This window comes from Lipophrys pholis (genome assembly GCF_963383615.2).
Source record: "Lipophrys pholis genome assembly, chromosome: 14".
NCBI classification, from domain to species: domain Eukaryota; kingdom Metazoa; phylum Chordata; class Actinopteri; order Blenniiformes; family Blenniidae; genus Lipophrys; species Lipophrys pholis.
Genome location: NC_137633.1, coordinates 9866176 through 9880414, shown reverse-complemented (window position 1 = coordinate 9880414; position 14239 = coordinate 9866176). Strand labels below are relative to the sequence as shown.

General features: G+C 40.7%; 2 protein-coding genes across 2 annotated transcripts; one reads left to right on the top strand and one right to left on the bottom strand.

Moving 5' to 3' along the window:
• Nucleotides 1–712: 712 nt before the first annotated feature.
• On the bottom strand, nt 713–4767 carry fam241a (family with sequence similarity 241 member A). Its single transcript, XM_080480694.1, has 2 exons — nt 4411–4767; nt 713–3935 (listed from the first exon to the last, which is right to left on the bottom strand). The coding sequence occupies exons 1-2, from the start codon at nt 4558–4560 to the stop codon at nt 3639–3641; spliced, it is 447 nt and encodes a 148-aa protein (XP_080336820.1). The 5' UTR covers nt 4561–4767; the 3' UTR covers nt 713–3638.
• A 1146-nt stretch (nt 4768–5913) lies between these two features.
• Nucleotides 5914–12503, top strand: lrit3b (leucine-rich repeat, immunoglobulin-like and transmembrane domains 3b). Its single transcript, XM_080479464.1, has 6 exons — nt 5914–6129; nt 8384–8758; nt 8880–8965; nt 9480–9773; nt 9873–9932; nt 10138–12503. Exons 1-6 carry the CDS (start codon nt 6020–6022, stop codon nt 10623–10625), a joined length of 1413 nt encoding a protein of 470 aa, XP_080335590.1. The 5' UTR covers nt 5914–6019; the 3' UTR covers nt 10626–12503.
• The last annotated feature ends 1736 nt before the right edge of the window (nt 12504–14239 follow it).

Here is a 14239-nt window from a genome sequence, read left to right as displayed (position 1 = left end):
GAGCATAAACGGAGTTTAAAAGTCATTTATGTCTATATTTTTAGTTTTTTTTTTTTTTTAATTTTCCATTTTTAAGAAATTTTTTTGTAGTTTTAGCCACTTTTACTTTTATTTCTTCTTATTACCTTTTCAAGTGATTTATTCCATTTCACTATTTTAGCAATTTTAACAGTTTTGATTGATAAGTTAGTGTTCTTGTTTTGTGTCATTTGAGGCTACTTTTCTGGTTTATTTCAGTTGTTTTTAGCCCTTTTGACTATTTTGGAAATGTTGTCTGTTCATTCCTTTTTTGTACTGATTTGAAGCATTTCAGCCAGTTTAGCTGCTCTCCCACCTTTTTTTTTTTTTTTTTTAATTTCAGCCACAAGATAAGTCCTTTTAAAAAAAAAAAAAAAAAAGTGCAAATAAAATCTAAGATAAATGCTGTACATTATATATTATGATAGCTTTACAGAGGAGCTGGAGCCACAGGTTACGGACCCCTTCTCTAAACTAATTGTGATCAAGATGTATCCGTTTTATTTGTCGGGTCTGATAGTGGGTAGTCCTGTACGCCTCCCAGATAATCTCACTCTATGACGAAGTTACAAGTACAGTCCTGGTTTGACACTGACTCGGCACGTTTACCGATCACGACACTTTATAATCATCCGACCCTTCCGGTATCAGTGAAAGAAAATGTATGAATGAGGACTTCTGCACGAGACGTGTCGGCGTTTGACAAAGAATAATCACCTTTAATCCCACACACACACGCATGCCATAGACTTGAGTTCAATCGTTTCTCTTCCAGGAATGAATCAAAACTTGTCAGTGCAAATCTCATAAACAATCCGTGTTTACAGGAGGTTATTACAGTTACACTTGGGACAAATGCGGCAAACGGTACTGTGAATCAGCAGTGACGATTCCCTCCATATCAAACTCGGGTTCGGTTTGATATGGACATTTTACACATCTGAATAATCCCAGCACAATGTGATAAAATCAGTTTGAAAAATAACCTGAGACCAAAGCCAAACAGGGACAGCGTTAACCGTTATTCTACCCCCCCCCAAAAAAATAAATAAAATAGGACCTTCCGGATAAAATGAAAGTTGTTCTCGTGAGTCAGTAGTATTCATGCTGCTGTGCTTGAAATCAGGAGCTTGAACCATGCGTCCCCCTAAAGCCCGCCCAGGCTCTCCGCTGCACTCACGTTGTGTCGAGTTTACTATTTCAGTTGAACGGCACTCATATTGTACTTGCATATATAGTCTGCGACTCTTGTTAAGCTTCGGATTCATCTCTGTTACACTTAATATAAGCTCTGTTTAGAACGTATTTAAATAAAAATTCATACAGTTAGTTGCATTTATTTTCTTTCTGAAATAACGAAAACATGATGCTGGGAAAAGGCATCGACCTGACCGCCAGATGAGAGTACAATCTTAGGAATTTCATTAGTATTTCTTCTCTCCATTCTGTGTGATAATGCTGCACTTTATTCTCCTGACAATACAAGAAGAGATGCACAAACCACATCCTCCTCAGGGGTTAAATAATGTAGGCGCGCTGAGAACGCAAATAAGGAAAAACATACTGTTTGCACAACTAAAGAAACATGTTTTAAATTTGGAAATCTAAAAAAAAAAACTAACGATATAACATGATGTAAGCACATTGACATTGTTTTGAGAGAAACGGATTGTACTGTAATCAATCTTTAGGATTAAAAAAAAAGAAGTAGCCCATTAATCCCAATTACACAAGAAAACATTCACGTAAACATTTCCGTCGCTGTGCAATCACACAAGACTGAGGCACTGGTGAATCACACCAGTATCAACACTATTTTAATTAGGTTTTACATTGAGAGTTCTTATTTCACCAGCTCAGTATCTGTGCAATTCAGCCGTTTCAACCATTTTACTTCTTTATCTTTTGTGCTTCTGACTTGTGCTCTGAGGCCTGGAGGGATTAAATATAACCCAGGATTGCCAACAGATTACAATTTTTAACTTCTTACGAGTTCAATATATATATATATTTTTAATTACTGTGATAAAATTGCACTTCTCTTTCATATTGAAAAGTCTGACTTGGCAGAACACGAATGCATAGAAACATCAGTTTTCAGTTGGCTGATCTTTCTATATATGGCGGAAGTTCAATAAAAACACGTTTACAATATGTTGCGCATTCCAAGCTCACACAGTAACAAAGTGGAGCAGAAAACCGCAGACGTTCTCAGCAGGAGTTCAACACAGAACGCGGGTTCTGTAGGTTAGAATTTTCCACTTTAGTGAATCCGTTCAAACACTCTGGGAGTAGCAGTGCATATGCTGTACAGATTTGAGACTACCTTCCATTTTGGTTTAATTGGTCTCGAACCGGCGTTATTACCCCCCCGTCCCTGAGGATTACTCTACATTCATACTCATCTACCTTAACTGAAGAGTGAGAAATAATGCTGACAGTGAGGTAACTACCCCGTGATGACGTCTTATGGTCAGTGTGACGCATTGCATACGTTCAAAGTGGTGGCGTCGGACCGATTTAAAGCTTTTAAATACGACGATCCTCAGCCGTGTTCGCTGACGTCGCTTCGCTGCCTCGTCTGATAACGTAATATCGCACTGTAGCTGGAAAGGTAAATACCAGCTGGTCAACTCTCCCAGGAAGACATTCCATTAATAGTTAACAGGAGAGGTGGATTTGAAGAGTGAATCAAACTCTTAACATATGTGGCTATTCATCAAAATGTGCATCTCACAAAGTAAACTCTTACAGCATAAATATGTCACAGTACAAATCCCACAAGCCAGCTTTCAATTCAGACTGACTGCTGCGCTTGCACATCACATTAAAAAAAAAGAAAAACAACAACTGTTAGTGTAGAAATCTCTCATTTTGAAGGGATTCAGGCCACGTTTGCAATTACCCAGGTATTAAAAAAACCCCGTTATAATTCTCTGAGTTTGGGCGGCAGCTACGAGTCACCACAAACAATGATTTCTGAAAACTCTGGGCCACAGGTGAGAGTTTGAAAAACTCTTGTCTTTGTTTTCATCTATAGAGGGGTAGGCGGAGACGAACGTCACAATATGCGACGGAAGCATGCTCACAGCAGCTCTGAACCAGGTGTATATATGTGGATCCATGAAGGTTTATTTGTAAACGATCAGGTGTAAATGAAGATTTCTTTTTTTGTGAAAGTAGAGGTGTAAATAGTAATTTTTGTAAAAACCAGGGTACACGTAAACGTGGCCTCAGATAACACAGGGATGTGTCCCCGTCTTTCTCTGTCAGTTCTGCCTCAAACCAAAAATAATCTAGTCACCACTATGTCCTTTAAATCCAGCTTGTAAACGACATTACAATATGACTAAACAGCAGGGTGCTCCTGCTGAGGCAATACAAGCTCTAAATCAAACTAAATTTGCCCCCATCTTTCCTCTATGTGAACACGCTTTAAGCAAAAACTTTGTTTACATGACTCCAGAAGTAGAGTGCTCTCTCCCAAATCGCCTGATAAAAAAAAGCACAGATCCACCGCAGAGCCAAATCAAAAACCCTCATCAATATGGAATGAGTCCCACATGTGTAAGTGGTAAGCAAAGAAAGCAGCAGGCTCCTTTATTTTCCTTTCTTCACTGCTACTTCTGGATATAGATGATGATGATGCACAGAGTTCCCACCAGCCCCAGGGCCTGGATTCCCAGGAACCAGAGCAGCATCCAGAAGAACACGATCACCACCGGTTCCACTATCTTGTCCCCAAAATACATCTGGCTGAAGCCCATTCCTCGCAGGCACTTGTTGAGCATCCCAAACAGAGTCCCCATTCGCTCGCAGTCGTCCAGCTGCGGCTCTCTGGTGGTGGGATCATCCACATGAGGCCATCGGGCGGTGGGGTCACCGGCGGGTCGCATTAGAGGCTGGGCGATGTCACCCTGTGAAATGTAACATTACATACTTAGAATTTAAAAAAAAAAAAAGCTCATAGAAATACAGGTAAACAAACGTAGTACTGCTTAAGTACATTAAACTGAGTTTCTTTATTACTTATGTGATAATTTTAGGACTTCAATACTAGTTTCAACTTGTATTGAGGCTGAAAACTCACTCAGATCTGGCAACTTGATGGTAGGCACTGGGTGTAAACAACGAGTTTAGGGTGAAAAACATTGAGAGAAAAATTGTTATTACTTTAAGTATCCCTCCCAACAAATCGCCGTCTCGTCCTCATTAAGCAATGAGCCCGTTGCTGATAGAAAGTTGCGTCTTTTTAAGGTAGAACTGGAGTCAGATTTACCAAACTTGAACTGTTCTGACTTCCTGAGTGCTGCTGAGCTCGGCCCTACTGTCTACCAGCCTGAAGTGTCCCACCCCAGCTAGCTTGTGCTCCGGTAACGTTTCAGCTCCTACCCGGTTTCTCTGGGGCTGTAGCGCCGTTTGCCTCCCACCGAGCTCCGGCTGGCCGTGATGCCGTCCCCTCGGCGCCTCCGACGGAAGCTCCTCCAGTTGCCGTCGGTGGAAAACATAGTGGTCGTTCACACTCGGAGGTCCAGCAGACATATTTCTGCTAGTGCACTGACAGCAACTTTCAGAACTCCGAACATGCGAGTGAATGTGAAGGTTCAGTCTCCTTCGGACTTGTTGAACGGTCCCACCCGGCACCCACTCACTCCCCTTCCTGTCACCGGCTCCCACACACTGGCAGCCCGCGGGGTGTTTGGTGGCAGCGGTGTTTATAGCTCCTCTCACCCGGACTATCGTCTGCTCCAAGCCGGTGTTTCGGATTAAGTGGTTTCTCTGTTAGCTCGTGACCGACTTCCTCTAGCGTCCCTTGTTACTCGCGGTTACGAGTTGTAACAAGGGAAGCAGAAGGAAGTTGGTCACCAGTTAACAGGGAATCCGCTTATTCCGAAACACCAGGCTTAAGAGGCTCACTTCCTGCAGGTGCAGCCCATGCTTTCCGTCCGGAGTGCAAGAGTCTCCGCTCACCTCTTCAAACAAGTTCCATTTAGGGTTTTTTCCCCCCCGTGATTTAAATCTGTGCAGAAATGCCGTACTGCTACCAGTTCAAATATCTGAATACACTTAAAGCAAGCTGTAGAAACAATATTCACAAAGCTTCCAGCGTGATGGTGTTTTCACCACCTGGACACAGGAAACAGACACACATGGAAATGAGTTAGTCAAATGAACCCATGACTTTAGAAAATTCAGGAATAGTTGTTGGGAAAATTGGTTACATACATACATACATACATACATACATACATACATACATACATACATACATACATACCCAGACAAAAACATAACCTTCCGCCCCAACATTCGTTGGCTAAAGTAATAAGAAAGGCATGAAAGAGGAGAATAAAGAAAAAAAGAGAAAATTATGTTTTATGGCCTGATTTAAAAGAAGTGAGTGCCTCAGCTGTCCTCAGGTGTTCAGGAACTTTGTTCCACAGGGGAGGAGCATAATAAATAAAAACCCACCTCACCTTGTTTGCTCTTGTCTCTGAACATTTGTAAGCCTCTTCCTGAGTACGTACCTGGGGCATCTACACATTTCATATTGTACCAGTAAATCTGATACATATATTTAGGCCCAAGACCATTCAAAACTTTATAGACTAGAAGTAAGATATTGAAGTTGATGCACAAGCAGCTCAGACGGTGGCTGAGAGGCCAGAGGCATTCATTCAACAGCAGTTAACACAGTCGTTAACATTTTTTTTTTTTACTTTTTGCCTGTACTTTAGTCTAGCAGTATCTCTGAAACCATTCACAGGGTGAGAAGGTAACATTGTCTTTGAGGTCCCTGCAGGTCGGATTTAGCCCTGATGTTGTGATTTGTTACTCTAACAGTGAGACGTGGGATTACATGCCGCTTGTAAACTGTGTAATCCCTGCTAATCTGGGATTCAGTTTCACTCTGCAACATGGGCAAAACCTCACTGTGGAAAGGTCTAGGAACATGGAGATATCAAAGAGCTTTGCAAGTAAAGGGTTTGTCTGATGAAGGATGTATCTGCTGGTGTTTCTTCACTTTCTGCAATCCCTTCTGATGGCGGTCCACTCCTGCCCAGCCTCATGTGCCTGCACGTACGGGAGCAGTGGAATAGCTGAGCTCAGGTGCAGTGAGGCTGACTTTAATTCTATCTGAGTGTCTTTGTGTGCACGTGACCTGTCAGTCTATTACGAGCACTTTGATTTTTCCTAGTGTGCTGAATAATTTGGGAATATTTAGATGCTGTGGTTTATAGTGTTTGGATTGTAGTGGACACCACTCAGAGGAGCCGATTTGTAGGAATCTTGTGGAAATTAAACTTTGTGCATGCTGACAAAACCACAGACGTTTTTCTACATATCTTACGTCAATGATTTGTAATTTAAGAGGATATTTTGTTCAAGCAATAACATCCCATTCATGAATGTAAATGTACCTCTTGCGGAGTCTTATCTGCAAGCGGTTAAAAGTTTCTGTCTCAAATATTGTACCAGCGGAGTTTTCAGGAAGAGATTTGAATAAAATTCTAACATTTAAAGCTATGAAAAGAAAAAAAGAGTTTACTTTTCATGTTCAAGACAATGTTTTCCTAGTACAAAGATTATATGATTTCTTATTTCACAATAAATTAATTAAGCTTCCCTGATGAATGTTAAAGGAGATACTTTTAAATTTATTTGCACTTCATTTACAGACCGTCCCACTCAGCCTGTTAGCAGAACCTCAGCTCATGTCGGTGTGCTCTGAAGTACTTTAAAGTCCCATTCAATCAAAGAGTCTGGCTTGCCTCAGCTGGTGATGTACTTTGCTAATGTGATTCACTTCATTTTGATCTTTGTGTTACATAATCTCGACTCCAAGTGACCAAGCAGCAAAAAACAAATAGTTAATTAGTAAGCTTAGCGGGGTTATTTGAAATTTGGACCGAGCTGGTCCAGCTGTACTGTCAGTCTTTTTGCTGAGCCTAGCGAACGGGGTAAACAAGACATAATGATGCCCTAAAGACACATTACTGTCACTTTGTATCTTGTTTTCATGTCACTGTGAAGAGTTTTAACATTTCAGCTCTGACAGGAAGTGGATCAAAAGCACAAAATAATTAACGAAATGCAGAAATGAGAAAAGTAGAGACGGTTAAAAATGTAGTGAAATAAATACACAAAACAAACTTGCAAAAGGTGAGCACCAATCAAGCAGTCATTGCATCCACCTGCTGCTGTAAAACCATATACGTAAACTCACAGGGTAAACGTTTCACAACAAGGGCCCTTGTAATTGCAAATGGTGAGTAAATGATTCAGCGAGGGTTGCACAGTGGTGTTGTATCTGGCGCTGTTGCCTCACATTGACATTAATTCTAAGTCGAGTCTGGGCTTTTGAGCCTAATGTTATTCCTGTTCCTGTGGGAATTTCATTGCCGTTTCCTTCCACTGTCCAAAAATATGTATTTGAGGTTAATCATTGATTCTAAATAGCCTGTAGACATGAATGTGAGTGTGTGTGTAAAATTGCCTCTCCTATGATGTACCTGGTGAACTCTGTCAGCATCGATTTGCTTCAGTCTCCAGTGACCCCAAGATGGATAAAGCAGCATTGAATATGGATGGATGATTCAGCTGGCATTGATTTTTAATTTTTTTGTAGCACAACAAAGTTACACAGAAGAGCAGTGGGACACCGGCGTGTTTGTGCACTCCTCACCTGAAGGAGAAAGGCTTTTGAACATATGACTCCATACAAAATCTCCCCAAACAATTTCTGAACAACAACTGCAATATATAAGCTCGAGTGTTTCTACTTCGCATCAAGGAGCCCTACAGGTTAGAGAAGCTTGCTGATTTATGTCGACGTGTCCAGTACACATCACGCTTTCAAGAGAAGCAGTCAATAGTTCATTGACTACAGCAACGGGACAAAATCCTATTTACCAAAATTAATGGAGGAACATTTTCCATCTGGAAAATATTTTGCCTTAGTGGATATTTACCTCTGATCTTGGTCACACTGTGCCACAGATGTCATATTTATAAATGCCATGTGACCGTTTGTTGCTACTGTCCTGAAATATGTCAATACAAAATAGTTAACTGTCTTGAAATATCCGTCAATACCACCGTCACATTGAAATATTAAATGTCTGTGTAATTCAGCGAGTGCAACTCCACAGGTTGACAGGTAAGGTATACAGCTAAAATATCCATTCACATTGATCCCATGTGGCGATTCCAGAAGGGAGCAGCAGAAACTATACCTATTTTTGACTTTCAACTTTTAGTACGAATGGGGAAGACATTTGCTTCAGCTGTGTCTTTTCAGAAGATGACTACTTTTTGTGTGTGTATGAATCCACTCAGGCAGTTTATTTGTGTGTTGCGGCAGGCTGGTGCAGTGCAGTGACCCTGGAATATCCGCTGTACCTGTGAATGTCCCCGCCGACACGGTCAAACTGCGTCTGGAGAAGACTCTGATCTCTAGGATGCCTCGTGCAGCTTTTTACAACCTGTCAGAGCTGCGCTACTTATGGCTGACCTACAACACCATAACATCCATCCACCCCAGCAGCTTCGTCAACCTGAAGGCTCTACGAGAGCTGCGTCTCGACGGGAACCTCCTGACTTCCTTTCCCTGGGAGGGACTCAGGGACATGCCCCGCCTTCAGACTTTGGGCCTTCATAACAACCGTCTATCCAGCCTTCCTGCCCATGCAGCTCTGTTTCTCCCCAACATCACCTTCCTCGACCTGTCCAGCAACAGGTGGCTTCTTTTTTTTTTTTCTTCTTCACACATGTACAGGGCTACAGAATTGTTAGTACTGTAAAAAACTGGGATAAATAAAGCTGAACTGAACTGAACTGATGAATTCTTCTCTCCTCAGGCTTACTATATTACCCGCAGAACTGTTGGACCTATGGTTTCCTCTTCCAGGACAACAAGGAGTATCAGTACAGAGAAGAATTTTAGGTATTTTAAGTTTTGGAACAACACATTATCGTATGGCCTATTGGAATGGTCTAAAGTTGGAGGTGTGAGTGCAACAATACATGTAATTTCAACCACAGATAAAGTCTTGCAGCAAAGTCCAATGTAAATAATTGATATACTTAATCAAATATGTGTGAGGCATGATGTAAGATAAACAAATCAGTTGGACGGAGCCAAATCAATCACAGAATCAATATTGTGTTGGCACATAGTCCAAGCAGTAAGGAAAGAGAGAGTTGAAGTCTTGGACAGCAACTTCATAGCAAATACGCAGTCTTTTTAAATGATTTGCATGACTTAATTTAAGCACAATTAGAGCAGAGCTTAAGTGTTTATTGCATGTATTTCTAAAGCAAACAGTCAAAACCATCAGCGACACGGAATAGCATAAATAAAAGTTGATTTTGTACAACTGAAAACCTGCTAGCACTTTAATCTCAGGCTATTCTGTCACGACAATCACCTAAACAGATCGTGTCATGTTGGTACCCAGGTCTCCATGACAACCCCTGGTTGTGTGACTGTCAAATCTCCATGCTCATGTCGTTGTCGTCGTCCCTGGGGAGTCCAGTAGTCCTGATGGATCAGATGCTGATGTGTAGCAGGTCTTTGGGTCAGGCGGGGATGCTCTTGACCAAGGCTGAGCTGCCTCGCTGTATGAGGCCGTCGGTTCAGCCTGCAGCTACCAGGGTCATGTCTCCACTGGGCAGCAATGTAATCCTGCGCTGTGATGCCACTGGCTACCCAACACCAACATTGACCTGGATCAAAACCTCAACCTACACCGGTAAGCAGCCCAGAGCTTCTGTGACGTAATGAAGTGTTTCTAACATCTGATCACCAGTTGATTCATGTCTCAAGTCTTATGATTTGACTTTCTCTACAGGTTGTTGCCAGCAAGGCCTTTTTGAGAACTCTGAAGAGCTGCCTAAGATTTTGGAGAGCTGTGAGTGGAGATGTCTTGTGTGTTTGATAAGCGTACAGTTGACATTCACCTTTTCTTAATAACTCTATATGTGGACCAGATTCTACCAGAAGTTAGGAGTCAGGGGAGCCAACATGTCTGAGCAGGACTGTATGTAATGGCAATAAAGTGAAAAGGCTGGTGTCAGATGCTGAGAGCTCATACTCTGCACCTCTTTATTTCCCAGTTATGCAGGAATCTCCTCGAGTTGGAGTCCGCTGGTCGATAATCAGCTTGAATGGATTATCGTACAAGGATGCTGGAGAGTATCGCTGCCAGGCCCGGAACATGGCAGGAATATCTGAAGCACCAATTAAACTAAAAGTCATGGGAATCACAAGACTGTCTCGTCCTCTCAAGAAGAAGGTCCAAAAGACTCCGTCCAAATCATTATCAAAATTCAAGAAGCCAAAACAGACCCTGGTTATTTCCAAGTCCCCACCTGTGCTGGAGAATAACATACTCACAAATATCCCACCACCTTTTAACAATAAGACTAAAAGAGACAGTAACCTTCTGTCCAAAGTCGTTCAAGTGTATCAAGTGGACAAGCATGTGAGCCAGCGCAAAATGAACTCAGCAAATACAAAGAAAAAAAATCAGACTTTGATTAAGTCGGTATCCGAAGCCCCTGATAATCCCACAGGTGCTCTCTTGTCAGCTGCACTTGTATGATACTCTGAGGTTGGCCAGTATCAGGCTTATAGCAAACTGATGGGAAAAACAAACCTCCATTCCATGAAACATTTAGTTTAAATGTGGTAGATATTGTGACAGTTTTTGCTCTACATGCTACAAATATTTAACAACGTAGTTGTCATGTCCAGTTTCCTTATATCGTTTTTTTAAAAATCTCTTTTCAAATCCCAGTCTGATAAAGTGAATTAAATTTGATACAAATATTTATGTGCCACACGTTCCTTCCTATTAAATTAAAAATAGGAGAATTATTGTTTCAGTTCCTCTGTCCACTGAAAAGCTATTAAAACTGAACAATTTTGTTTATCTTGTTAATATTATTCATGTGGTATTCATGTTGTCACTCAACAACTCAGCGAACTGACCTTCCCGATCTATTCATTTACTTCGAATGTTAAATCATGCCACACAGAAATAGACTGTATTTGTTTAGTGTTTCTGACAGTGTCATTGGAGACTTTAACAGGACGGGTTCATTCATGCATTCAGCAACTCACGATCAAGACCAAGAGGTGTCTTCGAGACTAAATTTGAAGGGACACACACAAATGTGATCCAATAATAGCCGTATCCTAAGGTTTGTGGATTAATTGTGGGATAGAGACATGACATTTTATATCTCAACCAACAGTCAATGAACAAATTATATAGATGTTTCAAAATGTCAAATTTTTCCTCATAGATTATCATTAACACAGAACATTGATCCATGTAAAAACAAAGCAATAAGCATTTCACCCAAACGAGCAATATTTAAATTAAACAAGGGAATGCATAATTTAAAGCAAGCTTATTGAAATGTTTGTGTCATGTTGGGTGAAACATTTTATTTCGGTTACTATGTGACTCTGCATTTCCCTCAATGCAACATGCAAACATTAATATGTCTCTAAAGCCGCAATATACACCCTTACAAAACATGTTTAATAAATACTGAGTGAGCGACTGTAAAAACCCTTTGTGTGTCTGTGATGTCGGTGTGCCACTCTGTAACCTTCGTAACATAAATTGTTTTGCAGATTAATGTGTTGCACTGGCGCCAAGTAGACAACATCATGTGACGTGTCAGGCCTGTGTGACCTGCCCCTGACTGTAAAAAGATCTGTCTGAAAAGTGTGCGATAACCTTTTTTTTTTTTTTCTTTGCAAAACTGAGTGCTTATAAACACAAATCACCGATGCCATGTGCATTATTTTCCCCTCCATACCAGCACACATCTTGGATTTTGTGCACCAATAATGAGCTGGGTGGTCCTGGTTTCATTCTGAAGGTGTCATTCTGATTTTAAAACAGAGCCTATTTTTTAAAGCTTTGGCTTAAAAATTAAAAATCCAATATAAAAAGAGTGCAGCTCTGCAACTATAAGGTCTATTGAACTAGTCTTTCTCTTAAAAACAATGTTAGCAGTGTGCTAATGTAGCCCTACGGTGCTTTTCCCCAAAATAACAGGGTTACACTAACATTCAAAATGAAAGAAGTGGAAAAAACTAACACTACATTAATTTTTTATTTTTGGTAATAGATTTAGCTCACATTGGTAGTGTGTTTGTAGCTCGTATTCTTTGATTTGTTTTCACATGATTAGTATATCGTTTCATTCAGTTTGTGGCAGAGCCTTCTCTCAGACAGTTGGTGCTGTGGCTAATTTTCAAATGCTTAAATGAGCTTAAACGCATCGAAAGTGTCAGCATTTCAGTTCTTTTCTTCTTTTTTTGTGTCAAAAAGCAACAGGATTTCCTCCATTGTGCACAAACTATTTTACAATGTGCTGCAAGGATGCTGCACTTCTGAAGCCTGTCATGTCCTGCGTTTGATGTGTTCACAACTCTTTGATCTGTGCTGCGTTAACGCCTTAAAAAAAAAAAGAAAAGAAAAAGACACTTTAAATGAGCAGCACCAGAGCTGATCTGGAAGTAGACTGAGACCTTGTTTTCAAACTCTCCTGGTACACTTGTTAAGTGTGCATTGGGGTGTGGATGATGGGTGTAGCTTTCACACAGCTTTCCTAATTTAGACCCTATCAACCAAATGGCATCAATGAAGAGTTTGTGTCCTGTCTCTTAATTGCAGCCTACTGTGCATTTGTTTTGGGACACCAAGAGGTTTGGTTTCAGGAGTGCACGGCATGAATGAGTCATTAAAATGTAAGATTTATTGATGGAAAATATTTTCCATTGTGATATGCGTGCCACATCAAGGTGCAGTAAATTAGCACACGTCAGTGTTACAGCAACAACATTCAAACTTTCCTTTACAGACTCTGAACTGTAACAATGCTTACGGCACTGTACGGACCTGTTTAATTTTGGAAGCAAGGCCACACAAAAGTAAAAGCAACCAGAGTGAGTGAGTGATGCAAATGAAACACAACGTGACGATAGTTCTGCAACTTTACATGACTCTGTTGTCAGAGTTAAATGCCAGAGTGCTGGCAGGGAATGGTCGGTTCTCACACCACCTGCATCCAACTCTGTCACACTGAAAGGTAGCCAAACCTGAAGGTCACTTAATAATTCGGGTCTCAGGAGAAACATGCTGCATCTCATAAGCTAATTCATAGCGCCCTTTCTCAGTTAATTAGTTTGTTGCTTCAGAAATTATTACAGGACTCCACGGCTCCTCACCTGTGCACAATCCCAATGGATATTGATGATTTATCGTTATGTAGCAATATTGATCTTTAGGTGGATAGTAAATTAAATCACTTTTTAAAAAGACACTCCGCTTAAACTACTATTATTGCTTTATTTTTTATTTACCTTCAACACAGTGACACAACTGGAAAAGTGGCTGTAGGTATGAAGATTTTTCTTATTTTCTTATCTGTTCTTCTTGTCCTTCTTCCTTTTTTGGGGGCAGCGTGGACAAGATATCTTTCATCCTATTGTTAATTGCAGGTCAAGGATGACTGAGCGGTGCCATTTATGACGGTCTTATCTATATGAAACTGCAAAGGCAATAAAGACGCAAAATGCACATGGTCAGCTGCATTGTTTGCCAAATTACTTTGACTTTTGATCTTCTCTTTTGTAATCAAGCTCAATGTAGAAAAACAAATCCTTCTTCCTTCAGACTGCAGCTGTCAACATCTGGAAAGAAAGTAAATGCTTCCATGCAGAACATAACAGCTCATTTAAGCCACGTGTGGTAGGACATAACACACCGTTCTCTTCACCACTACCACCACTTGCAAGTTGACGGAAGAACAATATAAGATGTTGAACACCTCCAATGTAACTTTTATTGAAGGTTTATGTTTGAGTTGTTATTTTAGCTTCAGAAATGTTTTTCTCTCTGTTACGGTGTTTCAAGAAAGTGCAACACTATCGCAATGAGGAAATCCTCCAGTTTAATGAAACTAAGTAACAAATCTAGATTTGTGGTTATTTATTGCTGTGGCTTAAAGTGACACTGTTCCCACCGCTCACCGACCACATCACCTATTCAAAGGCAGACTCAGTTTGCTCTTTCACCTGATTGTCCACATCTGATGGCTTGGATACCATAAGAAAAAAACTGAAATGTTCTCATTCAGGATTTAGACTTCATCAGAACTGCTGCTTGCCTAACCCTAAAACCACAGTCTTCAC